Source organism: Pleurodeles waltl, chromosome 5, assembly GCF_031143425.1.
Source record: "Pleurodeles waltl isolate 20211129_DDA chromosome 5, aPleWal1.hap1.20221129, whole genome shotgun sequence".
In the NCBI taxonomy this organism is placed as follows: Eukaryota; Metazoa; Chordata; class Amphibia; order Caudata; family Salamandridae; genus Pleurodeles; species Pleurodeles waltl.
The window spans coordinates 858,242,734-858,257,546 of NC_090444.1; the positions used below are offsets into that span (position 1 = coordinate 858,242,734).

Genomic DNA, 14,813 nt, shown 5'->3' on the forward strand with positions numbered 1-14,813 from the left:
TGTGTTACTATAATAAAGTACCTTTATTCTTGTAACACTGTGTGGTTCTTTTATGTGTGATAGTTCTGTGTGACTATACTGGTATTGCATAAGCTTTGCATGTCTCCTAAATAAGTCTTGGCTGCTCATCCATAGCTACGTGTATAGAGCCCTGGCTCCCTAGACACTGCCTACACTTCACTAGTAGGGGATACCTGGAACAAAGTGATAACACCATAGGTATTCACCACACACCAGACCGGCCCTGGGAGTAAGCAGCACTCCCACAAATGGGAATACTCTGACCTTGCACAGACATACAATGTGTACTCAAGGTTGGACTTTGTACTGACAGACTGTGTTCACAGCAGGTTTCAGCCATGGCATATTTGGGTAGGGTGCTATCAGATCACTTGCCACTGATGTTTAGGTATGATTGTCGGAGAATCAGGTCCACTATACCCCTATGGAGATTATCAGTGACCGCACTGAAGGACCCAATATTTTATCAGTCCTTAAAGGAACCCATAATACACTTTTTAAGCTTAATTAGGGTATGGCTAGCAGCAGAGGGATGGAATGGTGTGCACTGAAAGTGGTAGTCCGGAGTAGTGCAATAGTAGAGGTAACGTCATGCATGAAGCAACTGGACGCATGAACATCCACCAAGGAAAGCGAGGTAGCATATTGACATGTGCAACAGCCTCACAATGTCTGTGTGCACAACCAAGTACAAGTATTAAAGACAGGCATTCTGCAGAAATTCATTGAAAACAGAGATTATTTACCACACAATACAGACAAGTTTTCCACAGACAGAGCAGGCAAGATAGTGGCCTGGTTGCTAAGATGAAAGAGGGTGCCAGTCACTATCACATTAGTTGAGAATGTCACGAGTCAGCTAATAAACGCGCAAGATGACATTAACATAGTCTTTTACGACTATTGTAAAACACTGTATACAGGTCACGAAAACAGTTTGAGGACAGTATACCCCATGCAGTTGGAACAGGAAATCACGAAATTAATGCCACATCAAAGATACTCGAAGAAATAAAAGCAGCCAAAAAGGAGCTAAACACACCCAGGGCTCTGGATCCAAACAGCCTGCCAGTGGAATGGTTTCAGGTACACAAAGGTGCTAGCAGAGAGACTTTTTATGGTCTCTCAGGAAACGTCGGCATGCGAACAACTACCCAAGTCCATATGTGAAGCAACTATTATATTGCTTTTAAAACCTGGTAAAAACCCAACTAAAGTTTAGGAGTTTGTAAAGTGCATGGCTACCCAAAGTCCTCCCAGTGCTACAGCAGAAGAAGAACGACAAGGAGGCAACTTATGCTGTGAACAGAAGGGTCTTCAAATTCTTATGAAAGGAAATTTCTTGACTATCCTGGCGGAGCTCCAAGGGAAGGGAATTCCAGAGATTTGAGGCTTTAAATGCTAAAGATCGACCTCCCCATCTTGCTTTCTTAATCTGTGGAATGTTAATTAGTGAGGCTGTCAAGGATCTAAGAGTCCTTTGAGGGATGTAGGCTGTTGCAATCTGTTAGAGGAAGGGCGGACCCTTATTATGCAGAGCTCTGTGCAAAGTGCAGAGGGCCTTGAAGTTGATCCGCTGTTCCATAGGCAGCCAGTGAAGGGAAACTAAAGCAGGTTTTGCAGACAGGTGTCTGGGAATCTTCATAAGTAGGCGTGCTGTGTAATTCTGCACCACCTGAAGTCTTTTTAGTACATATCGAGGTGAACTCACAATAGATTATATTTCCATAGTCCAGGTATGAAATAATGAGAGCCTGAGTGATTAGTCTTTTGGCTTGAAAAGGAAATATCTTAAAGACTTTTCTAAGAAGTCTTAATAGATTAAAACAGGTGGCTGCCAGCTTTTTACATTGATAGTCCGTAGTCAGGTGGGAGTCCAGCCAAAAGCCCAAGGACTTCATGTTGTCTCTTGGTGGAGGCAGGCCGCCCAACCCATAAGGGAGCAGAGAAGGGGATCTGAGTGGGCCATAACTACCCACCAGCATGACTTCTGTTTTTTCTTCGTTCAGCTTACGTTTACAGCTAGCCATCTACCTAGCTACTGCTTAAAGACAGTGTATCAGGTTGGGCTGACCTGTCTTAGAGATAGTTGAGAATAAGAAGACCAGCTGTGTATCGTCAACATAGGAAAACAGTGACAAGCCGTAAGGTTCCACAATCTCAGCCAGAGGGGACATATAGATATTAAACAACGTAGGGCTGAGAGATGATCCCTGGGGCACCCCACAGCTGAGAGGAAGGCTGCTGGAAAAAAAGGAGGGATCAAGAACTTGAAAGGTTCTATCCCTCAAAAAAGAGGAGACCAATTTCAAAGCATGCCCCTTGATGCCTGCATGGAAAATTCTATGAAGCAGAATGTTATGATATATGGTGTCAAAAGCAGAACTTAGGTCGAATAGAATGATGGTGGCAGTGCCCCCTAAATCCAGATGTTGTTGAATATTTTCGACTACTGCCAGAAGGGCAGTCTCTGTACTATGTTGGGGTCTGAAGCCCATATGAGTACGATGAAGGATCTTGTGTTCTTCAAGAAAGCAAGACAGATGTCTATAGACATGTTTTTTAATCAGTTTGAGAAATTGGTCTATAGTTACTCAATAGGGCTGTATCTAGATGAAGCTTTTTAAGTGAAGGTTTAATGATAGCATGTTTACGATGTCATGGAATAAGGCCTGTTAGGCGTCAGTCAGAGCAGGGGCAATCATGTCTGAACCTAATGCCAAAATGTGAGGAGGTGCAGGGTCCAGTGAAGATCCTGATTATATAATGTGTAACAAGTTTTTTACCGATTCCTCTGTAAGGGGTGGAAAATCTAACAGAGGATCTCTTGAGTTTAGAACCTGCACCCGGCCTGCAAGGTCGTCATTCTGGAAAAGCTAAATAGATGTCTAGAATTTTCTGTTGAAACAAACAGGCCAAATTATTGCTATACTCATTGGAGGCTTAAGTGAGTTTGGTGTGAGAGGGCACTTGAATGATTCTTTAAATATTGAGAAGATTTCTTTGGGAGAGTTGGAGGACTGATATATTTTAGATGCATAATATGATGACTGTGTGGCTTTCATTTCTATATGGAAGTGTCTAATTGCTTTCCTATTTCGTTTTTTGCGGACATATCGCAAGTTTTCCTCCACTTTCTTTCAAGGCGTTTTCACTCCTTTTTTAGCAGCGATAGCTGAGGAGTGAACCATGGTGATTTTTTATGGCCTGCACCTCGGGTGATAGTATAGAGTCTAAGGATGTGGAGATCCATTTATTGAATTTCTCTGCTGAACTTAGGGTGGAATTAAGGAGAATGGCTCTAGTGTTCTCAAGGGCGGAGGTCCATTCCTTGCAATATAACTTAGACTAGTACAGACCTGATAACTTGTTTGCTAGCCGACCTTTGTCAGCGGCAGTATTGGGTATTATTAGCCTAATTAAAAAGTGGTCGGACCATGACAGAGGAAGGGGTGTCTGAGCTGAAAGTTGCTGAACACAAGGTCGATCATATGACCTTTGGTATGTGTAGGGCCATTAATCATCTGTGTGAGACCTAGCGCTTCAAGTTCTGTAAGTAGTGTTTTAGCCATGGCATTACTTGGTTCGTCCATGTGAATATTAAAATCGCTGAGAATAGTAAAGTTAGATTTACTACCACCTAGATCACCAACTTGTTCAGGAAGAGCATGAATAAACGTATTGTGAGGGCCAGGGGGGGCGGTAAATAAAAACACCCGAGAATGTGAATGTAGGGTTCACTGCTAGTGAGAAGGACATGCTTTCACAGTCAGGAATTATCAGAGGTTGAGAGAGACACTTAATAGAGTCCTTAAAGATAACAGCGATCCCCTCACCCCTTGGATGCGCCCTATCTAATCGGTTTATTGAGTACCCATGAGGCAGGGCCAAGGTGACATCCAGAGAGGATTCCTCCCAGAACCAAGTTTTGTCAGAAATAAAAAATCTTATTTGTGTGACACAGCAGGGTCACGATTCATCTGCTGCGGTGTTTGTTCTCGTGAGGGAATGGAGAACTGTCAAATGTTTAGGATTTGAACCCTTTGTTTACTGCACCCCCCTATTATGATTTTCCTTTTGGATGTAGTAAGATGGCAGGCCTAACTATGAGGGGTGCAAACTCTAGGATACAATATATGAAGTACCTCGCAATTATTCATTACAGCATTGGAGAAGCATACGTCTACAGCCCAACATTAGCGGTTGTCTAACCCAGGAGAGGGAAGCGCAGTGTGCTCCAGAATGTTTCACGTCTTGGCTCATTGTTAGACCCAAAGTGTTGCATAGATCACCTGCAGCTTGACAGCTAACGTGGCATCTGTTTACGAATTGTTGCCACAGACCAGGTTAGCTCCTGGATTATCAAAGTTTACTGCATGCTTCCACTGCAGGCCTCACTGGCACATATTTTTTAACTAGGGAACGTCTGGGTAGGCGTATGGTCGTGAAAGTGCCAGTTTTAAACCCAATATGTACTTGTCCACATGAGATTAGACCAGTATTAGCAGTGCTTGTTTTTCCAGTTTTGTTTTGCAAGCAATGACTTTGAGGGTCATATGGATGCGGATTTGTGCAAATAATCTGCATGGTACATCCTGGGCCCTGAAAAGCAAGACCTGATTCAGAGCTGCACCAACACTTCGGTCACTTGTGCTTCAATTGAGTCGGTAGGAATATGGCCTTTTAGTGAAGTGGATGATCTTCAAGCGCTCCTAGGAGTTCGCAGACGTTGGTTCTGTGGCAGACAGCGAACTAGGACATTTTAAGTATTTGCGACCTAGAGTACAGGTATTATAGGTAATTATTTATTTTATGTACCTTCCAGAATCCTAACTAAAGCAATGCAACTGATTTTACTTTGGCTTTAGTTAATCTACCTATTTTTTCTTAACACAAAAAACACTGACCACATAGATTCCTAATGGACTAGCACGTGTTATTTTCAGTTCACAACTTGACTTCGGCTTGAGTGCATAATGCCACTGCTCGTACCAGTTTTTAAGAATACTGCCCAACATGAACATATGCACATTCTTTAGCCCCAAGCTTTATTCTGCATCGTGCTTCAGTATTGTTGAAAATTTGCTCAAAATTAAGTATAACAGGAACTGGAACTTTTATGCACACTTCTTTACTGCTGTGCCATGATTATTCTTTTATTGATTTGTAACTCACCCTATCATCAGCTCAATAATATGCGGGCAAAAGCAGGCCGCCTTGCAGTGTCACTAGATAGCAGATGCTCGTATAGCACCAACGGGGTTAGTCCACAAATCCGCAAGAACGCTTCAGCTTTAAGTCAGTTCGTAAGGCGCCCCTTTCATAGAGTGTTACTTCCATAGGCAAGTCCTGTTCTGTTATTGGGCCTCCTTTGGAATGCAGGAAGAGCTATTTGTACATCTTAGAAATATGCTATCACTGCACAGTTAATTCTTTCTCATCCATATGCTAGATACCCATACTGTGATTAACAGACTTTTTTACATTATTTTTCACTGCAGCAGGTATTTATTTACTGCTTTTGTCAGCACTGTGTGTTCATAAACCTTTTGACTTTGTCAGTGCTTGTTGAAAACTTCAAATGCTTCACCAAAGGAAAGAATGCCAATTGGGGGATCCTATTGCACTTGTGCTGCCATGACAACCCAGTACTTCACCTTTTCATCGAAATGATTGAAATCTGATTGACATTGAAATTTTTTGGGGTAAGCAGTAGAGTTGAGTTACATATCTACTATGTCTTCCAGACAAGTTGAGGTACTCCATATTTTTTCTTCAATTATGCTTTCGTTTTTTTTTTTTTTTTTAATGTATAGAATATTCATACTTATCTCATTACTGTATTTTTAGACACAGACTACCAGCGAGCACAGCTATCTAGTTTGCTAGAGACATCTTGGGGACCTTCACAAAGCTGACCTAGGAATGCATTCAGCCTGTTGCTTGCCCTTGGCTTTTTGGTTTGTAGCTAACAATTCCTTGCTTTCCACTTGCTGGCTTAATTTGTTCTAGGCTGTATAGCTTGAGTTTGTACCTTCCCTTGCCCAAAAGTTATTTACAGTACCCTTCCGAGTGCTCCCCTTCTGTAAAAAGGCCTGTAAATCTTGTGCTTCCCTCATCACACTGCTGTGTATTCAAAGATGGAGGTCAAATATCAGGCGCTGTCTGCTGAGGGTGCTTGTTTACTTTCCTTTTTTCTGACTTCAAAGTGGGAGGATTTATGTGACAATATTGCTTGATTCTGGGGGAAGGAAAGAGTTTCTTTTTAACACACGACAACATTAAATGAATTAAGTATTTCAGAATATATCAGAATTAGGAATACGAATTTATGTTATTTCTGAAGTGTGTTAGAAACAAATATTTTATTATGATCAAAGCAAATCATAGGTAATGCAATTTCCACACATTTTCGTCTGTATAGTTTTATTAGTAACACTGTATGTCTGTGCAAATGTAACGGTCATTTCAATTGAAAAAATGCGTTGTCTGTAATGACAGTGTGCTACCACACCATGAATACTCCACCCTACGCCACTGCACTCTTCACCATTCCAGTCTAGGCCACACCAATCTACTCTGCACAACTGTAAGCCACTGCAACAAAGCACTCTACACCACTGAACTCTATGCCCATACACTCTACTCCAATCCACTGTGCGCCACTCTAATCTACTCTGCGTCACTGCACTCTATGCCACTGCAGTCTACATCACTCTACTCTTAACCGCTACACTCTGCGTCAATGCACTCTATTCAACTACACTTTGTCACTGCACTCTACATCTTTGTACTCTACGCCACGGCACCCTATGCCAATGCACTCCACTTTACACCACTTACTCTGACACTCTACCCTGCAACCCTGCATTATCTGCCACTGAACTCTACACCACTCTACTCTGCACTACTCCACTCTACTCCACTATACTCTATTTCACACCACTCTACTCTGCACCACTATACGCCAACACACTCTGCCACTTGATTCTACTCTGCGCTCAGTATCACACTGCTCTATGCCACTGTCCTCTGCATCATTCAACTCCACGCCATTCAGCACCATTTTATTCCACTGCACTCTGCACCACTGCACTCTACTATGCACCTGTCCAATCTACTTCACTGAATTCTATGACGCTGCATTCAATGCCACTGTACTCTATGTCACTATAATCTGCAACACTCTACGCCAATGCACTCTACACCAGTCCACTGTAATCTATGCCACTCCAGTGTATGCCACTCTACACAACTCCACACTATGCTACTCCAATACACTCCACTCTCTGCCACTCCATTCTTTGCCATTCTACTCTAGGATACCCCACACCACTCTCCTCTACGCCACTATCATTTAGCCATGCTGAACAGCAGCCACGCAGGTGTACATCGCTAAAACACATTAGCAAAGACAGTAGCTTTTGAATTGTAGAGACCTCTTGACTTTGCCAATGCTTGTTTTGATAGGTGTGCAATTTAAGAATGTTACATAATCAACATACCAGGACATCTAATCATGTGAAGGTGTATATTTCTTACATTTAAATACAGATTTAAAACTGGATGCTGAATCACCCCAAAATAAAAACACATAGAGCCGTAGAAATTTTGTTTACGCTGGCATTATTTTGTACAATTTATGGCATTTCACGCTATGCAAAATGTTTGAGATTAGACCAGTAAGCCACGTTGATGTTATAATAATGCAATGATGTAATAATGCTATTGTGAGAGCACAGAGACAACATGAATGAACAAAACGTGCGTGGCTATTGTTTGTGTCACACAACTGTGTGCTATTAATTTACGCAAAATGCGTCCTCAAGTTCAAAATGGATGAGAGGATTGTATTCAAACAACCAGGGCAAGGGTGCATTCCACGCTTAAGAAAGCACAAAATAGCAGGCTGCTATTTTGCACAATTTTTTAGACACTTAAGTAATTTCTGCAAAGGAAATTACACAAATTTCGCCCAGACCTTCCTAAAAAAGGCGACGAAAAACAACAAAGTTAATAAAGATCACATATAAGACTTCGGTGAACTAAATAGTTCATAAAACAGGAATGGAAAGATATAATTCTAAATGCAATATTGATTAAGTTTGCGAGTGTGATCGAAATATTCACAACCACTGGCTCAAGCTCTATCTGCCTTCTCCTCATATATCACATTCGTTTAACCACTTAAAGTTCTAAAGTAATCAAAATATAGGACACAGTGTTTTATAAAACTTTGAAATAAATACATGGTCTAAAAAATAAGTCTGAAGAATACCATTAAAGAGATGTAGATTTCCAAGGTGCCATCTTCCCGGCAACTGGAGAAGTTCATCTTGGCTCGATGCAGAATGACCAATCATACAAAAAGTTTTATTAGAGTCAGATTGCAAGCCTCTTCTTGGAAGTGCATAATTTAATTCAATGTCGGGTTTCCTGGATAGAAAACAAATCAAATTAGGTACTCTAGTGCAATTCATTCTAGTAATACATATATTGTTTATCATTCAAAAAAATTTTTTTCACGTACAGTTTGTCAGGAGTGCACACACGACGTTTTGGTGTTCACGTCTGAAGCTTTGGATGAAATTCTATAGTTTGGTTGGTAAAAGTGTTCTTAAATATATAATGACAATCGCTGACCCTACCCACACTAATTTCCTTCCTAACCGTTTCCTATGCCCTTGGATATTTTCAATTACAGATGAACACTCAAAAATTTAAGAAAATTAACATTAACAATTCTTCAACATAAAGAAGTTCAAATAATTATCAACTACGTTTAACATCATAGTAAATAAAATGCGCATCATATCAGGTGCTTAATTCAATGCATGCATAAAAGTTCTGCTGAAATTAGATAATATACTTCAATTTTTACTAGTTAACAGTTAATAATTTTACTAATTATTAAGGGAAGCAATAAATGCCTAAATCCACCTACACCCCAAAAAGGGCCGGTGGAACAAACTTTAACTGAGGCAAACTGAATTGCTTCAACTCAAATTCAGAAAAATATGACCACCCTGAAAAATACCCTAAGGTTAGTAAGAGCCAAATTACACGAGAAAAAGAAGAAAGATAAACAAATAAAAACAATCAGGAATCCAAATTACAGACTTTCCTCACTTTTTAGCAAGTGGTGGGGGTAGGTGACAGGAGGTCGGTTATTATATATATTTTTTTTATAATTTGAAATAAGGAGAGGCCATGTGATGTATGGCTCCCCAATTAATCTTCCTCTTTGTAGCAGTAGAAAGCATGGATAGATGTTTTTCACCTTAGGGTTCTGAGTGACATCACAGACAACCTGAACTTCACTCGCATGTTCTGTTCCATATCACTCAGAACCCTTCAGTTAAAAAAAAATCATACCCATAGCAACTCATCTATAATTCTATATGTTATGCATGGCTGTGATTGAGAGCCATTAACATTATGGTTTCTAAATGCAGTTATTTATTGTTAACCACTGTTGCTATGTCATAAAGGAAGTCCCATTGCAAAGTACAAGGGGCTACCCAGTAACCCTGGGACCCAGCTAAGGTAAACAAATAACGTACAAATGGTCCTGAAAGGGGAATTATAAGCCTATACTTCCATGGCAATATTAACCGCCGAAATTACGGAGGATAAGGTAATTAAAAATGTATTTATTTATACAAAAGACAAATGTATATACATCCAATTTAAATCAACAATGGTATGCAATCAAAGGGGCTCCTGAAAGTGATACAGCGCAGTGAAAGTTATAAAGTGAAGCATCAGTGTGTACGTTTTATGTATGGTGCAGATATATACAAATGACTGGTAAAGGGATACGAGTAGAATGTCCCACATTCAATCATGAAAATGTTGATATCCCTTAATTCAAAGCTTTCGAAAAAACAATCCAATGTATTAAATAGTCGATGTTTCGGCTCAAAGTAATTCAGAAAAGGGTCATCATCCGGAGATAAGAAATTAGTAATAGGAGACATTTACTAAGGTAAGACACCTGCCACTGTAGAAATAGCCTAGTGCACTTGTACACCCTTTGAAGCAGTGACATATACACATATTCAGTGTGCAGTAACCACCTGCACATGCAGCCAGAAGGAGGAGCCAGCGTCTCACTCCTTTCAGGTTATGTTACCAAACGCCCAGGGCTGGCTGTCAGGACATGCATTCCCCGAAAAGCCACACATCTTAGACCAATAGTTGCGTCTTCCGATACAGATAGATCTCGCTGGGCTCTCATTCCTTGAACAGTGAAAGGCCAGCAAGATCTATTTGTATCGGAAGGCGTTAGTCCTCCTTTTAGCTGCATGTGCAAATTGTTACTGCACACTGGATGTTGCCAACAGGGCAAAATTTCTGCGTAGTAGATACTAAGATCCTCATTACGACGTTGGCAGTCAGAATTACCCGACCATCAAAGCCACGGGGAGGAAGCAGCAATTGTAGCAGCTGCCTCCTCCCCCAAGTCTTATCACAATGTTCCAGCCGGGCTGACCAGCGAAGACATCGTATTATGACAGTTCTACGGTATTGGTCTTGGCTCCCTTAAGGGAGCTGAGGCCAATACTACTGTATTGCACCACAGCACACCTGATATGCTCACTGTCTGACAATGCACATTTGGAGGGTGCTGGCAGGGGGGCCCTTCTGCCAGTTACAAAGTAGTCGGCAGTGAAAGGACCCGAGGCCTCAAGCACAGCTTTTCCGCCAGCCTTTCCTGGGTGCCTGAACTGCCATGGAAAGGCTGGCGGAAAGGGGACTCGTGCTCGGCATGTCAGTCAGCTCGTCTGGAACCATGTTCCTGGTGGGAACAGCAGTCCTGTGGCAGTCCGAGCACCAGAGTCAAAATGTGGCAGTCAGACCACTTGGAAGGCAGCGGTCTGACTGCCACCAAGGCATTGGCAGTCCTTGAAGGCCAGTGTTGTAATAAGACCCTAAGTACAGTAAGCAGTCTTAAGTTGACAGTACCATCTGAGCACAACACTTTCTACATAACACAGACTGTGTGTATCAGCCACTAACCTATGTATATGTGCTTCTTTTGCTACAGAAGATGGGCTACCTGTAACGTTTGAACCACAGTATAAAGACTGCAGGAAATAAAACTTTATCACTTTCAGACCTTGGTTATTTTAAGCGAACAGTGTTTTTTTTTATCAAGTGTTGCAGAGTGTACACTGTACTTAGTAGATTGTTTTTAATACTCTGTGGTGTATCTCTCAAGAGTTTCACTGTCTACAAACAGTGTGGTACAGAGTTAACTCTCAGCATAGGTAAACACTGTTTAGAATCCCTACTTTTCTACTCATATCAACTTCACTTCTCAATGTAGGTTTGATGACTGTGAGGGGTTTGAAACAGGTAAAACCTGTTCATAATAGAGCACTAATTTTAGAACAATTGTTAATTATAACTGGGATTTTGCTGAACAGTTGTATATATCTTGAATACCGTGTGCACTGAGGGCTTCCCATATATCTGTGGTTGACTGTTCATTTGAACTAGACTACCCATAAAGTGTATGGTATAAAGTCAGTGTTACAGATATCACATGCTCGTTTACACATAAGAGAATTGTAACTGTGATGGCATTAATTATGCTTTATATTATTCTGAGCTATTTGGTACATACCTTCAGGTCACTAACACCATACTAGTTTATAGAGTAATGTGTAAAAATGAGGTTTTGATGACATCATCAGTGATGTAATAAATGATGCCACAGAACTTGTCATAAGCGATGTAACATGTGAGGTCCTTAGCAGTGCTTGCTGGAGACACAAGTCCAGCTAACTATAACTGGTGTATTTCTGTGTTTTTTGTTGAGTTCAAAATGTTAAAGTTGTCACTGACATTTTCACCTAACTATAAGGTTACTTTAACCTTTGTTTTTTTCAATGATTTTTAATTTTTTAAATAAATTTATAAAGAAAAATATATTTTTATCATGCCTAACTATGACGTTTAACCTTTGTTTTTTTGCTGTGAATTTTTAGCTTTTTTTTTTTTTTTTTAACGTAAAGTAATATTTTATTACCGCATGTAAAGCCAACCTCCTGGGATGGCGTCTGGCTGTGCACAGCAGGGGGTTGTCTGCAGGGCCGGGCCACAGACCAGGACCTGCAGCAAAGTCTCTCTACCGCCCACCACCCCCCTTTGCTGGGCAGCCAACCCCACACTGAACATAATGCGCAGCAGGGGTTGACAACAGGACCTGGCCTGCAGCCAACCCACCCTGAGCCGGCACTGTTGAGTACTACTGAAGGGGAAGAGCCCAACGGGCAGAGCTTGTAGGTGATTTGGCGCCTTTGCATGCTCAGCAGCAATTAAAGAACACAATGTTGGACTCAGACCAGAAGACGACAAGAAAGAAACCACTTGACGTGGACTGTCACTAACGAGGAGGCTGGGCTTCAATAAATCAACAATGCATTTATCTCCATCTAGGATTTCAGATAGTTTTCCAACATGCAAAATGGTGGAAACGCTGTTGCATACAACTGAAGTGGGGGGGTGGGTACATCCAAATGGGCAGTGTGTAGGTGATTTGCAGTCTTTATATACTCAGCAGCAATCAAAAAAGAGAAATGTGGACTCTGCCCTCAGACCAGGAGATGACAAGAAATAACCCACTGTTCTTGGGCAGTCACTTCAGAAGAGATTGCACTCCAATAAATCAACAACGCATTCACTCCCATCAAGGATTTCAGATAATTTTTCAACATGGAATTGTGGAGAAAACACACTGTCCATCAGCATGGGAAATGGCAGGAATACCATTGCATATTACTAATGTAAAAGGCCCGCTGCCCCCCCCCCCCCTTAAAGCCATTATTGGCCCCAGAGCCATCCCCCGCGGGGCCCCGCATGCCGAGCCTTGTTAGGCCTTGGGGACACTATCCCTTATGGCCACTCTTTTAAATAAAGGGGCGGGGGTGTACATGCCCCTTCATTACTGGGCGAATTTAGGCCCCAGTGACCCCAATCCCCAGGAGCCCAGCATTCTTTTGAGGGGAAGGATGGTGCATGTGCCCTCCTGGCAGACTTCAGCTGAGGGACCCCCATCTCTTTTGTTCTGGTGTCATTACTAAAGGGAGGGGGGCACGTGGCTCACCTCTCCAAACCAATTCCAGCTCTGGAGACCCTCACGCCCCAGGCCTGCCATATATTTTAAAGGGAGTAGGGGAACCGGGCCCCCTCCCCATGCCCATCTTGGCTGCTGGGAACCCAATCCCCTGGGTCTCAGTGATATAAGCAGGTAAGGGTGGGAACACAGTTCCCCTTTCTGGGCTGATTTAAGTCCCAGGGACACCATTTCCTGGGGCAAGGTGAAATTTTTTTATGGGGAGGAGGGCAGGTGCCCCACCTCCCCAAGCCGATTTAGGCCCTTGGGGCCCCATCCCCCTGAGGTCATTAAACATAAAGGTGGGTGCCCTGGTGCCCACCGAGGGCACCCACCATAATTTTGCTGGGAGCCTAATGCTCCTGCAGAGCCAGTCGGCTCCCCGCATCCACATGAGTCGGCATTGTTCCCACCTGCTGGGAGCAGCTCCTAATAATGCTCCCAGCGGGCAGGAGCAATTCTTAAGACCAGTTTACCAGCTCACATCACTGTGGGCAGAGAAACAGATCAAAAGTCTGCTCCCAGCATGCAGGAGCATTTTTGAAGTTCCTGCCTGCTGTAAGTGGACTTGGTGTTTGCTCCCGCTTGGCAGTAGTTTTGAAAATAGTCCTGACAAGCACATGTCCTCCTCCACTTCATATGTTGGGTATTGAGGGCAAGCTCCCTGGGGTCTCTAACGGCTCAGGGATGGAGGGCGCGCGTCCCACCTCTCCATACTTTAGTTCAGCCCCAGTGGTGGGACCCTTGAGGCCTTAGATGACTCAGGGAGACAGGGGACATAATATGTTTGACCTCAGGGTGGGCTCCCCGGGCTCTCTGATAGCTAAGGAAGGGGAGCAGCGCTTGCTCTCGTGGAGGTCCTGCAAGAGTTCCTCAAGACTCTTGTGGACCAAACCACCAAAACATTAAAGTATTTTTAACGCTGAAGTTCTCAACTTAAGAGTTATTTCAAGTAACCATAACTCGTGCCCTAAATTAACTGTAACTCGAGCCCTCGCCATGCATAGTTTTCTCATCAATAATTTTATTGCAAATGTTACAGTAATATTATCAATTATGTCATATTAGATGTCATGAATGATGTAATATCTGGGGTTATTAGCAGTGCATGGCGAGGGTGCGAGTTATACTTACCTTAGGGAACAAGTTATACCTACTTAAAATAACTTACTATAACAGCTGAATTTCTATGGTTTTGTGTGAAAAGTCTGTGCCTAAATATGATGTCCCTCTAACCATTGTTTTTTTTAGTAAATTTCTAAGTTTTCTTTTCATTCTATTTCCTACTTATAACGCCTGTGTAACCTTTGTTTTTTTTTCAGTGAGTTTCTAGGGGTCTTTTTTAACGTTAAGTAAGATGCTCATCGCAATGCATGTGGGTGGGAGTAGAGGTGGAGGGGGTTTGGACACAGGGTCTGGCATTGTGCTGACCCCACCCAAGCTTGCTGCTCCTGCCCCTCTCCTTCCTTCTGGACATCCTTTGTCCACGTTAATGCCCCTTCATCCTTGTTACAGCCCCATGTGGCCTTTGTTCTGCCACTGCCCTTCCAACCTGCCCTTAACAGTCAGCTTGCTGCCCCATCTACCTCCTCCCTACCCCCTGTTCTCCGAGTCCATGCACCAAACCCCACTGTCCTGCCTCGTCCAATGTGCTGCCATTGGCCCCCAT

General features: G+C 42.5%; 1 protein-coding gene across 1 annotated transcript in view; it reads right to left on the minus strand.

Annotated features, from left to right (window-relative positions):
- Nucleotides 1-14,813, minus strand: part of LYST (lysosomal trafficking regulator) — a 2,674,875-nt gene that overhangs the window by 1,748,956 nt on the left and 911,106 nt on the right. The window contains 1 exon segment of the mRNA XM_069234946.1: nt 8,300-8,457. Coding sequence (XP_069091047.1) covers nt 8,300-8,457 — 158 coding nt within the window.